This window comes from Misgurnus anguillicaudatus, chromosome 16 (genome assembly GCF_027580225.2).
Source record: "Misgurnus anguillicaudatus chromosome 16, ASM2758022v2, whole genome shotgun sequence".
Taxonomy (NCBI): Eukaryota; Metazoa; Chordata; class Actinopteri; order Cypriniformes; family Cobitidae; genus Misgurnus; species Misgurnus anguillicaudatus.
In genome coordinates, this window is record NC_073352.2 from 34,492,023 (window position 1) to 34,508,576 (window position 16,554).

Consider the following 16,554-nt stretch of genomic DNA (forward strand, 5'->3'; position numbering starts at 1 on the left):
CAGAGAAACTTTTCACCAAATTCATAGTATGTGCATACAAACATATATTTGTTCTTAACCTCGTGGTAATGTTGATAAATTCAGAGTTTTCTAAAGGAGCATGCATGTGCCCGAAGGTAGTAATTTGCATTACACCAGATCCAAGGGCTTTACGCAATGCAGCACTTATTCAGAAAAACTTGATGTATGTCACCAAAGCAAAAGAAACTTCAGTGTTATTTTTTGTAACAAATATTTTGAATAACACCATGTTTATTAACAATATTCATTTTTTGTGACCCCTCCTGGCAAATTGAGTTACAATGTGACACAACAATTCAAAAATGAGTAAATGTTATTTCACAGAGCTTGTTTGAAGTCAATCAAGTCATCAAAGATAATTTTGAGAAAAATCAAGTTAAAGTTTTTGTGTCTGATCTCTTTTAATAACTCTTTTAACATCAAACATCAAGTCCTGCACTTTATTTTCTCATTTCTGAATGTTTTAAAACCAAAACTAAACCATCAGATGCACAAAGGCTTTGCTTCCGATGGACACGCATCCTTTGTATTAGGAAATATTAAGGAAGGTACACCTAAAACATACAAATAAAGATCATTTTAGACAGTCAATTACTTTTTGGAGCATTGGGATCACTAGACGAAGGCTTAACACTGCAAAAAAATGACTTTAATATTTTTGTCTTATTTTCAATACAATATTTAAAAATTCTTAAATTAAGATGTATTTTCTTGATGAGAAAAATGACCTCAGAAAATAAGCCTAGTTTTTAGACAGAAAATTTCATATTTAAGTGAATTTGTGCTAGAAACAGGCACAAATATCTGAATCGTGAAATAAGTTGACTTTTTTCTAAAACACTTACAATACACTGCAAAAAATGATTTTCAAGAAAAAAATTCTTAGTATTTTTGTCTTGTTTTCAGTAAAATATCTAAAATTCTTAAATTAAGATTCTTTTCTTGATGCACAAAACAACCCAAGAAAATAAGTCTAGTTTTTAGACCAAAAAAATTCAATTCAAGTGATTTTGTGCATAAAACAAGCAAAAAAATCTGCCATTGGCAGACTAGACTTATTTTCTTAAGTCATTTTGCTCATCGAGAAAATACATCTTAATTTAAGAATTTGTACATATTTGTATTAAAAACAAGACAAAAATACTAAGTAAGAAAGTCATTTTGGAAGTGAATGTACTTATTTTTTTTATAAAATTCTCAGATTAGAAGATTGTGTTCTTCACAAGATGCGTATTCTGACTCATTTAGACAACACGGGTCACGTTTTACTGTGGTTTCAGAGACTTTATCTTTGTTAAAATAGCTATAGGCCTAGATCAAATACTTTGATGTTTGGATATCTCATTTTATGTATCTGTATAAATTAATAAATAATCTATAGTGTTCCTGTAGCTCAACTGGTAATAATCTTATATGTGTAGAAATAATATATCAATATTATATAAAATATTGTAAAATCTGTTATAATATTTGAATTATAGTGTACATCATTGGGTGCATGTGGATTAAGTTGTTATTTAATTTTTTTCATGCATTTAGAATAAATTTTAGTACAAAGATTTTGGGGAATCATGATTTATAAAAGAAAGTTTCATGCACAAATTTAATCAATGAGCCCATATGTTTTGTGAATCCAGGATCATTGACCAGCCCAACACATTGGCATCACATAAACAATGCTTCACAATGGTTTCCACCTTGTTCTTCTGATGTCCTCTGAGTTGCCCAGATTACAGTATTTTTGTCTGTATAATAATTTGCATGTTGTTATTGTGTTTTTCTTTCAGGTGTGACCACCGTACTGACCATGACCACATTGAGCATCAGCGCCCGTAACTCCCTACCTAAAGTCGCCTACGCCACGGCCATGGACTGGTTCATCGCCGTATGTTATGCTTTTGTCTTTTCTGCCCTGATCGAGTTTGCCACCGTCAACTACTTCACCAAGCGCGGCTGGGCGTGGGACGGCAAGAGCGTGGTCAATGATAAGGTAATGGTCATTAATTTTCTCCCAGCATGCTTTGTGTTTGCGAGCGGGGTGGAGTATGGATGAGATTGATTGACGTGGTGACAGTTCATTAGGTTTAACGGTGATGTGACGTCTCAGGAGATGAATGAGTGGACTAATGAGGATTCAGACCTGAAACTAAGAGGCTGATATGGATTAGTGGTATCCCACAGGAAAGAGAAATTCCAGATGAGGTCTTTTGAGAATCTTATTTGTTTTGTCTAAAGAGAAGCTTAAATTGGAGCCAATCTGAGACATTTGCCTAAACCTCCTCCATAAGTTCTCAAATGTTTCTGCAATCTCAGGGGTGTCTTGATATCGGTTTTTGTATATCCTAAGACATTTAAAGAGAAACATGATACCTTTGATACTAAAATAAATCAGAAGATACAAAAGGGAGCTGTAAGCAAAAATTCTCTCGGTCTGTGTGCAGAGAGCTTATTCTTTGTCTTCTGTCATGTTATGTTTTTGGTGTTGTTTGGTATGCATTATGATATCAGTAAAGAAAAAATATTTTTGATATTTTTCCTGCTTAAAGGGGCCATAGCACAAGACTTTTTTAAGATGTCAAATAAATCTTTTGTGTCCCCAGAGCACACATGTAAAGTTTTAGCTCAAAATACCATATAAATAATTTATTATAACATGTTAAAATTGCCACTTTGTAAATGTGCCGTTTTGGGTGTGTCCTTCAAAATGCAAATGAGCTGATGAAGTTCAAACACTGATCACAATGATGGTGGTTTGCTGCAATTAAAACTCAATTGTGCTTTTCTCTGCACTAAATGGCAGTGCTGTGGTTGGATAGTGCAGATTAAGGGGCGGTATTATTATAATAAGAGCTCCTTATGACATAAAATTTTAACCACCTATTTTTTCATGTGCTTGTAGAGAATTGTTTACCAAAACTAAGTTACTGGGTTGATCTTTTTCACATTTTCTAGGTTGATAGAAGCACTGGGGACCCAATCATAGCACTTAAACATGGAAAAAGTCAGACTTTCATGCCATGGCCCCTTTAAAATCGGACGCTTTAACAATACCATTAAACTTTTTTTAATTAAAAGTTGTAGCCAAAAGAACAAATTAAAGCAAGATTTGACATTTTCATGCAGAAAATATAAAAAGCGTTTATTGAAAACATAAATTTCTTTAACCAAACACTTGAACAAACAGACTTATCTAGTTTTTACAGGTGCAGAAAAATGTAAAACTGTATTTACTGTAGGCATAGATAAATAATAAGAGTTCTGTACATGGTAATGATTGTTTCCTCCTTTGTAAGTAAACCTCGTGCATGCAAAAGACTGCTGGAAAACAGACCAATCTCAACAAAAATTATTTTTTACACGCCCAACAGTAAATTACACATTAAATTAAGTGTTGTTGCAATGCTTAAAACAAAGTTGTGACTGCTGAGTAGATGCTATATGCTAACATTTAGGCTGAAGTTCTACTATTGACATTACAGTAACGTTTTGCAGGTCCATATCTGATACAGACTCAAACATAAGATCTGTTTACACACACACAGAAGCTGCTCTGAGAAACAGCCAATCAGAGCAGAGCTCAACATTATTATTCATGACCTTTTCAAATAAGGTAATAATTGACCATTTCATTCTAAAGTTAGATCCTAGGGTTGATGGACATGCAAAACTGACTCTGGGTCATTAATAGAGCAACAAACCTTCTATGTAGTTATCAGAGAAGAATTTAACAGATTATTACAGTGCATTCTTTGGCACCTTTAATGTTTTACATATATTTATTATTTAAAGGCATTTGTTTTTGTTATCTTTACATTTAAAGTTATTTTGTATTGCAGTTAAGAAACACTGATTTTAGTTTCAAAGTAAAATTGAACCAAGATCATAAGCCTTATCAGCACACTTTATAAAATACATTTATTTGTAAAATTGATAACTATAAAACCGCACACTTTTCCCAAGTAAAATGTTATTTCTGGTCAAATGATTTTAATGACTATTTTGATTCCAATCTTCTACAAGTATTTGTGTGATCTAGTGAGGTCAACCCTTAAATTTACTGTCACCCTCACAGAATCTCTCCACATTCACGCAGAATCATATCCAGAGTAATGTCTTCATTATTTCAGATCGATTCATGTTGGTTTCATAATGGTCTCTGTCATTCACCAATTTGCCTTTAGTAGCACAGAATCATTGCTTATTCATGAGACATTCTTCTCCTCAAATCGCATTCTTCCAGCTAAAGGGCAGTCAGCCAATCACGCGTGACATGGCATAGAACATTTGCATTACATTAATGCATTTGTCAGACACTTTTATCCAAAGCGACGTGTGCATTCAAACTATACATTTGATCAATATGTGTGGTCCTTGGGATCCAATTCATGACCTTTTGCTCTACTGACGCAATAAGAAACTGGCATTGCATCCAAAACACTCGTGAGACCTTCATTTCTTGGTTTTTGGTATTTGTTATACCAGTAAAATACCAACAAATCCCCTCCATCTTTGAAGAAATGTTCAATAAAGTAAATACGGTCCATGTTGACTTTTAACGTTGCTCTGTAGACCCCGCGTTCCCAGCAGAAGCACTGACTTTAAGATTTAAAGCAATTTCAGCCCTGTCCTCAGGTAGACATGAAAGAGTGTTTTGGACCCTACAGCTTTCTGACAGAGAAAAAAAAGCTTCTGTTAAGGAATTAAATGCAATGTCTTATGGGTATGGTCGAATGCTCCAGGTCCTGTCAAACCTTTGATCCCTCCTTCTGCTCATGGAGGAAAGTTCAGGTCTCACATGACAAAGACGAGCATCTCTCGCCCTTTTTCTCTTTCTGAAGGCTGTTAGATCTCTGAATCCCTGTCATGTTTCACACCATCAGCGAAAATCATCTGATACTCATGAAGAAACATTATGATTCTTTCTTTGCGTCGTGACATTATTTTCATTGACAATTAAGCACATTTTCCCTCCAAATGCTTATTTGCATAAGTTGAACATCTCTTTCTAACTGCTGTAATGCAGTAATGAAAATAAAATGCAGTTTGTGTTTTGCACCTTGCAAATGTTCTTCACAATTTAAATAATGTGTCGTTCTTGCATTAGAATGACAATTTAGGGTGTCAGGTGTGTAATTGTAATTAAAAAATAATAATGATATTATACAAAACATCTTAATGGTCATGGAAATATGCTTCATTTTGTGTGTCTGTCTTTTTCTATAGAGTCTGTGTTGTTTCTCACAGTAAATAACACAATGCTTTCATATCTCGCCTGTTTCTCCTTCAAAGCAATGAGATTAAATCGAGCGCAGGGATTTTACTCATCTCATAAAAACCGAATTATCTGAGCTTTGGCGTCCACATGCATTTCATGTTACTATACTCTCATTGTTACTATGGATGTCCTGATACAAATTTTTGTGCTGATACTAATATATTCAATTAGTATCGATACCGATAAATACTGATAGTTTTGCTTTTTACTCCTTGTTTCAAATTATGGTGTCATGAAATCCTAGAAGTGCAGAGCATGCAAAGTGCATATTTGTTGTCATTGTCACCCAATTTAAAATAATCAAACAGTATGAGTACAATATGGCTTAATGTTGTCTTTGCTTATGAAAGTATGTACTAGGGCTGTCACAATGATTAAATAATCGTCTCATTGTGATTGTCTGACCTCATCGTGAGGATTTCAGATCACCGCAATGATTGCACATCTTTCTAAAAAACACAAGGGGGATCTGCAGCACCTGTATAAACGAGACCATATCAGATTACTTTTAAATATGTGTTGTGTATTAATATTTACTGGCAGGTAAACCCTTACAAAAGATTTATATAATCACAACAATATGTGAAAATTATTTCATAAACAAGATTTATTAGAATTAAATGTCAAAGCAATTTAAATACACTGAAAAAAATGATTCATTGAATTTATTCAATTATAAGTGGTTGCAATCAATTTATTTAAGCTACACTTAAACAAAAGTTTTATATTTTATTTTACTTTACTAATCTTTTTTGTTTAAATGTAGCTTAAATAAATTGATTGAAACCACCTACCTTAAAAAAAAATTATTAAATTCAATGAATCGTTTTTTTCAATGAGGCAATTAGGCAAGGCAAGGCAAGTTTATTTGTATAGCACATTTCATACACAGAGGTCATTCAAAGTGCTTTACATAGAAATGAGAAAACAATATATAAAAGAGAAAAAAGAAAATGTAAAAATAATAAATACACAATAAAATCACAATAAAAACAAAGATACATGAGAATTTAAAATGACAATTAAAGAAAATAAATGTGATTTTAATAAAAACAGTTTAAAATGTTAAAAAGAATAAAACAGAAGTAAAAGTGACTTGAGTTAAAAGTGCAGTCAGTGTGAAGCAGCACAGTGCTCATTCAGTAAAATCGGCATAATCCTCAAAGCCCTAAAACAGGCAATTAATTGGCACAATTTATTAGACAATTAACCGTCAGCCAAATTTCATAATCGTGACAGCCCTAGCATGTACAATATATCGTTAACATTAACAAATATGAATTAACTAAGAAAGTACTTATGTGTCCTTTATGTGCCACGATATAATCTGTCCTGATCATCTGCTTTTATTAAACAATCGACTGATGTCCAATAGTGGAAAAATTGCTTTTGACCACCGATACGGATTACTGGCTGATACATTGGTGTATCCCTAAATGTTATCATTTCTTATTTCAAAATTTAGAAAAGACAAAATCAATACTTGCATGATACGTAACTAGAAACTTCATTTAGTCTCTTTTGGGTTATGAAAGAGCAACACAATTATCCTCTGTGTTGTGTGTTTTTGTGTGTATACTGTATTATGTTTTGCATATGTGTGTGTACAAGCTAATAGAGAGAAAGTTATTAATGACTGTTTGGTGTGTGTGTGTGTGGGGGGGGGTCTTGTTGTTTTTCTCAGTGCGAGCATCATGACAAGAACTTATTGAATCATGAATCTTCCAGTCCGCTTTTCATCATGTCTGCTTATCACCAACAACCCCAGTTGTTCCCCCTACTCCTTATCATAATATCACTTGTGTTGTATGGCTAGTGCTCGTTATACAGCAAGTGGATGATTGATGTAAACGTGACATACATACAAATATTGTTTCAAATGAAAATTATCATGTCGATAAAAAATTGCACTTTGTTGAAAAAACTGTTGATCTGTACTGGTGTCTTTTCTCCACAGAAAAATGAATTTTATTGAAGTTAAGAATAAATTAAATGTGCATAAATTATGACGTTAACATTTTGAATGCATCTGGCAGACACTTCTATCCAAAGCGACTTACAGTGCATTCAATGGATTAAGTTTTATCAGTATGTGTGTTCCCTGTGAATTAAACCACACAACCTTTGAGTGTCTAAAGCAATACTATACCATTAGAAAAAAATGGTCAAAATATGAACCCCAGCTGTCAACTGGGGCAGTACCCTTTAAACAGGTCCTAATGTGTACCGTTAGGTAGACATTTGGTACCAATGTGTACCTTTGAGATGCTAAAATGTATCTTTGGGTTATTCATAAGTTTTCTTTGGTACTAATACAGTATAGGAGAGAGTTGTCACACTTGACTTTTCACACTGTCTAACATTTACTACACCACACATCACAATGGTATAAATCTCATACCAAATGAAAGAATGAAGTCTTGGACACATTTATCATTTTCATATCTTGAATGTTCACTTGTGACAACTTAATTGTGATTATTGATTTTAATTTTTAATTCAAACCAGAACTGGAAATATTAACGCTATGGCTTTTCACACTGTGTTTAACCCTGGGTTATCTTCATCTAAACCTGCTTTTAACCCTAGGTTAAAGATCATTTCACACTTGTAATTTAGAAACGAGGCTATCCCTGAAATTAACCCAAGGTTATGAAACCCTGTTAGCCCTGCTTTTGTGAGGTTAACCCTGCATTGGGTGCCAACACATGAAGTGTAAAATAAGCAGGGTTATAATGTTATGACCCCAATTAAACCCAGCTGAAGCAGCTCATCAAGGTGTTCAGGGTTGATTGGTAATTACAAATAGACATGTATAATTACATTTATTATATCTGTCTTAATTATAATTACAGACAGGTGTAGGAGCATTAGGTATGTTTCACAGTGTGAAACGTCAGATTTTGAAAACCCAGAGTTATCTAGGTTAACATTGTGAAACAGATAACCCAGGATTCCTTTAACACAGGGTTTAAAATAACACAGGGTTAACTATTTCCAGTGTAAAAAGCATGTGACGACTTGCCCCAAAGCAGGGGACCAAAAAATCTACCGGGAAATTTTGTATACCACCGGCCCTCCGTGGTAAAAAAAAAAGGTATTGTATTTGTAGTAAAACTACGGTAATACAAATCGTAATAAATATGAAAAAAAAAAACATTTTCATAATAATAATAAAATCATCAAATCATGGATAATTTTCCTAAATGAGTAACTATACAAAATGATACCTGTTTGAAAGACGGAGATGCGCATCTCAATCAGCTATTACATACTGTAACAGAGCGAGGCCAGAGATGAACCTGCACATAAATGGGAGTAATATTGAATACTTTCTTTACATCTTTGAAAAACTGTAAGAATTTTTCCTTTAAATATCATTTTTGTCATATAAAGTTTTGAGAGATAATAATGTTTTTTTCCACTGCTATTGCTCATTTATTTTAACGCATTTACCTCAGAGTTTATTTCGGTTATTCGGTTATTGCTGTTTTTCCAGTAATAATAATACAATTTACATGACAATCCTACTTCCTTGTCTTTTTATTCATTTCATTATGCTGTTATATGTAATATGAAAATCACATAGTAGGAAATATATAATGTGATACTGCAAAGTTACCCTTCTTATCTTTATTTATTATATAGCCATATGGAGACAAATATTTGCAAATGTGCTGATTTGATCCATTCATGTACTGACCACCAAGCTAGAGATTTTAAACATCCTTAATCCACACTTACTAGTCTATCTGCTTGATGGATCAATCCGACCGCATATGTACTCCAATAAACAGGCATTCGGCGGCACGGCTTTTTACATCAAAGGCCGACAAGCTATGCCATTTGGGGAGCGCCGTTTAAAAAATCCTAAACATGGTTGGACCTGGCGAACAGGTTGAGCACTTTTATGTTGAGCAAAGAGGCTTCACAGTTTGACCAATGGGAAGCGGCCGCACATCAGGCTGCCAGACGGGGTTGCTATAACTCGCAATGTATACGTAACTATTATCAGACCGACCCTTGCAGCCTCAAAACACTACCGGCCCACCGGGAAATGTCCCGACTCTCCCGATGGCCACTCCGCTACTGCCCCAAAGTCATTCAGTCAACATGTGTGCTAATGTTGGCTAAATCTCATGGTTATTGTTCAACATAGCACCTCAGCTTCAGTATCAAAAGTCACCTTATTGTCTCCTTTATTTTGTGCAAAATAATAATAATACATCACAAAGTTGTGTAGCACAAAATTTTGAGTACAAATCTGAAATGAAAATTTCCAGAAAAATGTCTCGTAAAAATAAATAAAATATAATATCTGTCATTATAAATACAGTAGACAACTTGGTGAATATTTTTGGCTTTAATTTACTAATGCGAACGAACAATCCCTCTCATGGCACGCTGTATCCTGTTACCATAACACCTCTGCACCCCACAGTTATCCGTTAATCACATCTTCCGAGTACGCATAAAACCATTATCTCTAACAAGTTTAATGGTAAGTTATAATGCATTATTTTCATGACGATACACACATGAAAAGTCTACACAAGAAACCTGCTTGGCGAACCTGCTGTCTGGTGAAGCAATATCATAATGTATTACAATGTATTGTTTTGTATTCCTTATAACTAGTTCTGTTACTTAATGTTATATTTATTAATTTAATAATAAATTAAATTTGTTTCTCTGTTCTTATTGTTTACTTGATTATTTAATTACTTGAGAACTTTTTACTTTTCATTTAATATTAGGCAAGCATTTATGTTGTCCAGTGGTCACTTCTGATTGAAGGCAATCCTTTATTTTGAAGATCTAACTCCTTTGAAATAGAATCAAATTGTTGTTCGGGGTTCCTCTGATGACTGCTGTTATAGCCAAAAGCCCAACATGTCCCGGGAATATTGTAATCTTCTTGTGAACCTCCTGGAAGCGTTTCTTGATCTTCATCAGGTAGTTGTGGCAGCTGTGACTGGACACAAAAATGGCAGCGACGAAACGCAGTGACATCACACGGTCCGGAAGAATAGAAGTCGTCACTAAAACTGGTTATTGAGTTTTGAGATCGAGCCTCTAGTGTTGGAGTTATAAACAGTGTGACAACTTACCCCGCTCTCCCCTTCATATTTTGAACTACAAGAACACATTGTTGAAGTTTATAACAATGGAAAAATCTCTTTCTCCCCACAGAAAAAAGAAAAAGCATCAGTCATCAAGAAAAATAACGCTTACGCCGTCGCTGTGGCAAACTACGCCCCCAACATCACCAAGGATACCGTACTCCCTACTATCGCCAAAGGGAGCACACCCGAACAAGGAAAGGCCAAATCCGACCCGAAACCGGCCGAGGCGAAGAAAACCTTCAACAGCGTGAGTAAAATCGACCGCATGTCGCGCATCATGTTTCCCGTCCTCTTCGGAACATTTAACCTGGTTTACTGGGCGACGTACTTAAACAGAGAACCTGTGATCAAAGACATGGTGCCATCTAATTAGAAGATGTCCAGAACTGTGAAGGGTTCAACTGAGCAGGACTAAAGACTCAGCCAAAATCACCCAGGGACTTTACATGTATCTCGCTCTGATTCTCTCTTTCTCTCTCTCTGTGTCTCTCTCTCTCTCCATCTGCTCCAGACAGACGTGCTGTGGTTTTTGCAAGATGCCTTTCGATATATCACTTTCTCTCTCTCTCTTTCTCTTGTCTATCGTCTGTCTTTTCTACAGCTTTTTCAGCAGTGCTTTGCAAACGACATTTGCATTTGTACATATGTACCTAGTGAAAATGCCGTTGCGTAACTTTACGATGTTTGGATCTGTGTTTTCCGCTTTGTGAAAATTTGTACGTTTTGAGTTCTAACTTTGGACCTCTCTCTGTGATATAGATTAGCAAATTATAGTCATTTATTTATTCGATGTAAATGTTTCTATTTTTCGTGATGGTGCTTGTTTTCCAGTAAGCTGTTATTTTTATGAGACCGAACTCTTTTGTGGTTCGGTCGGATATTTTGTGCTGGGCCCATACACAAAAAAGACATGAGAACAAATGTTTACACACATCCGTGCTTATTGTTGCTTTTCGATGTTATTTTTAAGTTATCTACAGTCGAGAAACAAAAAAGTCAATGTATATTGTATTATAAAGGACCTATGGTTTATAAACACAAAGAGAAGCTTGTGTAAGACTGCACTTAAACTGGTTGTATGCTACGATCTCACAGGCCTCTGTTGTACCCCTCATTTTATGTAGAATTAATTTCTGTGCCACAGAATGTTGTTAATATAGCTTTGGTATTACTATACACATAATGTTTCTTTAACATCATTGTGGATGATGATGAAATGTTGATTTCCTGAATTCCCTTTATAAAGATCTGTAATGCCATATGTTTGGGGGGTGAAGTAAGTCCATGCAAACCTGAACTTTTTTGTAATTTCATTGGGCACTGTAGTTCTAGTTTGTAGTCTGACCTGTTTTTTGCAACTACAGTACATTATTATCTAGGCACATATCGTCTTTCTCCATCAGAGTCCACTCAAAAAGTGTCTGTGTTTGGATAAATGCCAACACATAAATCACTCAAATACTAGACCTGAAGATATTTAATCATTCTCCTGAAACGTGAAATGGAAATTGGCTCAAAAAACGCAAAAAATGTCAACATTCAGGTCACATAGTGTTTCCAGGCTTGTGTGTGTCAGTGAGAAAGTTCAATCTGGATAATGGAAATGCTGATTTTATAACCTCAACATCTAATTTATAACTTTATAACTTCATCCGTTAAAGGTGCAGTGTGTAGATTTTAGTGGCATCTAGTGGTGAGGTTGAGAATTGCACCCTCTCTTTTGAAGCACATAGAGATGCTACGGTAGCCGTCACAGGACAAACATGTCATTGTCTGAGACAACGTAGTGGCAAACACGATCTGTAGAGCTTTTTGTCCGTTTAGGGCTACTGTAGACACATGAAAGCGACTTCCATATAAGGAGATCTGTGGTGTATGTAGATAAAAACAGATTATTCTAAGGTAATGAAAACAATACAGTTCATTATGTAAAGTCTTTATACACCACTGAAAATATGGTTATGTATATTATATTGCATTGTTGTCAAAAGATCCTTCTAAAATTTACACACTGCACCTTTAAATTTTCTACATCATTAGTTAAAAATATAATGAATCCAGTATAAATATAGCAGCCCGTGTTGAAGGTGAAGTGTGTTCATTTTCTATCATTAAAATTCTTTGCAGGTAGACTTTTTGAAGAGTTTAAACACTGTGGCTTTGTAATACCTTCTGGTTTAACCAATGGGTTGAGTTTAGGATAGGATTTTCCTGCTGATGCAGATATGGTGGAGTATTGATTAGTCAAATTTTTGCCATTGTTCTAGTGTCACTTGTGATGTATAAAATACACACTTTACCTTTCAAAACTGTATATGAGGAATTAAAGGCAGGATAGGCAGGAATTATCTAAAAAGAGACATTTTTGCAAATTTGTTTAAACTGTCTTTATATACAAATACATAATTAAAATGTGGGTGCTCTGAAAAAGAGAGTATAAAACTTGAGTGTCTGTAGACCTCTCACGACTGTTTTAAACACAGCTAATTATTTCCATTCGGGACGAAACAAATGATTGGCTTGCGCGACTATCACTCTCTCGCGACCATGGCACCACCCCTGTTGCTACTGGATCTGCCCACGCATACGCACACCCAATTGATTTGATGTGCACGAGGCACTCTAGGAAGAGCAAAAGTACGGCAGAGAAAGTGCATTCAGAACTCACAGTACCTGCATATGCAGTCAGCAAAGGCAAACGGGGCAAAAAAATGAATAAACGAAGAAATCAAATGAAAGTAAATATCGCGTGCTTTTCCTCGAGTGGACAATGCGGTAGCGGTATTATCTCCGGAGTGTAGTCCTCATCAGAGTCAACAATGCTTTCATCACGGAAACTCTTACATGCAAAACACCTTATGTTATGAATCTTCCACGAAATTCACCTTCATCACAGTGTAACTGATGGTAATAAAAAAACTTGTATCAATGCAACCTGTTTTTAGCTTTGTCTTATAAATATAACTAGCTCGTTTGTTACCGAATCAAACTTTACCATCGATATGCTAGCTTAAGAGTGAGTACTAAAAGCTATCCTATTTGTTTATATTCATAGTGATAAAGTTAGGTTTATTATTGCATGTGATTGTGACATGATGTTACTACATGCACCGTGCTCCTTCCTCTCCGCTCGTCTGAGGTAAATCCTTCTCCCAGCAGAGCGGTCGACGTCACTCGTTCATGTGTTTTGGGGGCGTGGCTTTAGAAGAAACCCAGAAGGGAGGGGTTGGAGTGAATGGAAAAATGAGCTGTTTAAAACAGTCTACAGACACTCGATTTTTATACTCTCTTTTTCAGAGTACTTGCATTTTACTTATGTATTGGTATATAAAGACAGTTTAAACAAATTTGTAAAAAAGTTTTTTAGATAATTCCTGCCTATCCTGCCTTTAAGTGAACAAAGCATCTAAACATGATATGTTCATGATGTCACATTTCCACCTGTTGCCACTGTGCATTCTTCTTATACGTGTACTGAAAATGAGGTTTGGACCAAAAGACCAACAAGTGCTTCAAACACAGCATGTTTACTTCTGTTGTTTACCCTCCAAAATGAAGCGAACTATTTTTGCTCTTATTGTGATATAAAAAAAAAACTTCACGCAGAAATGAAAATATGACTCTGAATTGTGACAGAGTTTGTATATAATGTAAGGAATATTTGTCCATATAGATGTTGTTGCTGTACATTTGTGTGTGATTTATCACAAGCCTGTTTTGTTGGTTTGTACAGTTTTATACTGAAAAGCATTGCAGAGGATTTTAGTTGACATTTTCAGGCAACCCTTTGTTTTCAGAGGAAAGTTGTATGATATTTATTTCAGCATGCTGTGACCCGTTGGCTCTCGAGAAAACGGTACAAATGTTTTGAAAAAGTATGTGCCACTAAAATGATTTAATTTGTTCTTCATACAGATGTTATACTTTTATAATGTTCATGTAAAGTTATTGAATATTGTTTTATTTATTTATTTATTGAAATATATATTATTTATTTATTTCTCGGTAGAAACTGTCAACATAGTACTGTAAATCTATTTTCTGTTTGATATAATATCATTCTGCTTTAATTTAATTGTTACTTTGATTGTATTGGATGATGGCTGCATCTTTGTTATGCATAATCTGTTTGAGCAATAAAAAAGAGGTGATATTTAAACGTCCTGCATGGAAAGAGCTTTCCACACACAGAATGTAGAGCTCCGACACACGTTACTGCTAAAAGACAATGTGAAATACATTCCTTTATGAATGTTAATGTTTTCAGTTATGAAAAGAATGTGTGAATATTACAGGGTTTATATTTTTTCTTTGTAAGTGTTTCTTTTATTGAATATAGCATTATTATAATATTGAATATATGAGTAAGAGTTAATGAATCTTTGCAAACTGTCACCAAGACCAGCTATGTTCTCACTAATGTCTGTTATTCTCCTATATAATGATGTGAATATTATTTTTGTTTCCTGATGTAAATGTGAATTTGGCCACATGAGCAGAACTGAACTGCTTAAGTCCTTCAGCTGCTGGGACTCATTTTCTAAATATTGGTACTCTCTCTTTCAAACATCATTCAACTTTCAACAGCGAATTGCTAAATAAATGACTAGAACAAATCTACTCGTGTCCGAGTTATTTATGGCTTTTTAGGGATTTTTTGTTGTTCCAAACAAAAACGATGGCACATAGGAGCACTGGGGTCACACTGTTGAAATGGGACCCAAAACTTAATTAAAGGTGCAGTGTGTAAATTTTAGCAGCATCTAGTGGTGAGGTTGCGAATTGCAACCAACAGCTTAGTCCACTGCTCACCTCTTGCTTTTGAAACACATAGAGAAGCTGCCACCGGCAGTAAAAACGTAGTAAAAAAAAATATCCTTTTATGGCTTCTGTAGAAAAATGGCGCCACAAAATGGCAACTTCCATGTTAGGGGAACTGTCTTTCTATGTAGATAAAAAGTTCTCATTCTTAGGTAACAAACACATAACGGTTCGGTCTGTATACACCCCTGATAATATACTGTAGTTTTGTATATTATTTTGCATTTCTGTCAAGAGATCCTTCTAAAAATTACACACTGCACCTTTAAATAATGAATCACAAAGAAAAGGTCTGTATGTTAATTAAGGTCATATATATATAGACGGTTTCATCAAGGGCACGTGCGGAGACATGATAAGCGTCTGGTCTGAACTTTACTTCCGGTTTCTGTTTGTTTAAAGGTCTGACTAGTTGCTGAAACTGAACTCTTAAACAAATACCTCGTCGAAAATAACAAATGTTTTGTTTTTCTATAATCTATGTGTTGTTTATTTTGCTTGTTATATAAATAAACAACTCTAAAAGGACTTTATTGTTATTTATTCTTAACAGAGTTTACCAGAAGTTACGTGTTGAAAGCCGTTTGTTTATGTTGTTACTGCTGGTCTTGTTATAAGCACCTATTGCCTCGCTATGACATGTCACTTTTATTGTTTCCTAATCTTTGAATAAAAGAGTCTGCAAAGTGCCTAAATGTGAATGTAAATATACATGTATGCATTTGAAAGACAATTTTTATCTTATTATGATCCAACAAACCCATGCTCCACCAGCTGAAGTATAGGAACTAAAATGCATGTTTGAGCTGCTTTCATTTAAAAACACATTGTCCTGTTTAATGTTAAAGGGATAGTTCACCCAAAAATGAAAACAATGTCACCAATGACTCACCCTCATGTCGCTCCAAACCCGCAAGACCTCCGCCCATCCCCGGAACACAGTTTAATAAGTTTCACATTTAGTCAGAGAGCTTGATGTGTTATTCTCAGACATGTTTGCGAAGGTTTTTTTTTCAAACTTAAAGCGTGCGTCTCCCTCAGACTGTAAACAAAGCCTGGTTGCACAGAAAAAAACAGCTGGGGCGCACCAGATAACACGTCATCCGCGTCATTGCAGTCATGTGACTTTAGTCTTGCGCATGTGCTTCACAATAGAATCGAAAGAGAAGACAATGCTGAATAAATGCTGAATAAAGTCGTAATTTTTGGACCAAAATGTATTTCCGATGCTTCAATACATTCTGACTGACCCACTAATGTCACATGGACTTCTCTGATTATGTTTTTATTACATTTCTGGACATGCATAGT

At 35.0% G+C, this 16,554-nt stretch overlaps 1 protein-coding gene across 1 annotated transcript in view; it reads left to right on the plus strand.

The window, feature by feature from the left end:
• The window catches only part of gabra2b (gamma-aminobutyric acid type A receptor subunit alpha2b), a 69,118-nt gene extending 55,706 nt beyond the window's left edge, over positions 1-13,412 (plus strand). The window contains exons 9-10 of the mRNA XM_055178680.2: positions 1,809-2,011; positions 10,490-13,412. Coding sequence (XP_055034655.1) covers positions 1,809-2,011; positions 10,490-10,795 — 509 coding nt within the window. The 3' untranslated portion in view covers positions 10,796-13,412. The remainder of the gene's footprint in view (positions 1-1,808; positions 2,012-10,489) is intronic.
• Positions 13,413-16,554: the final 3,142 nt, after the last annotated feature.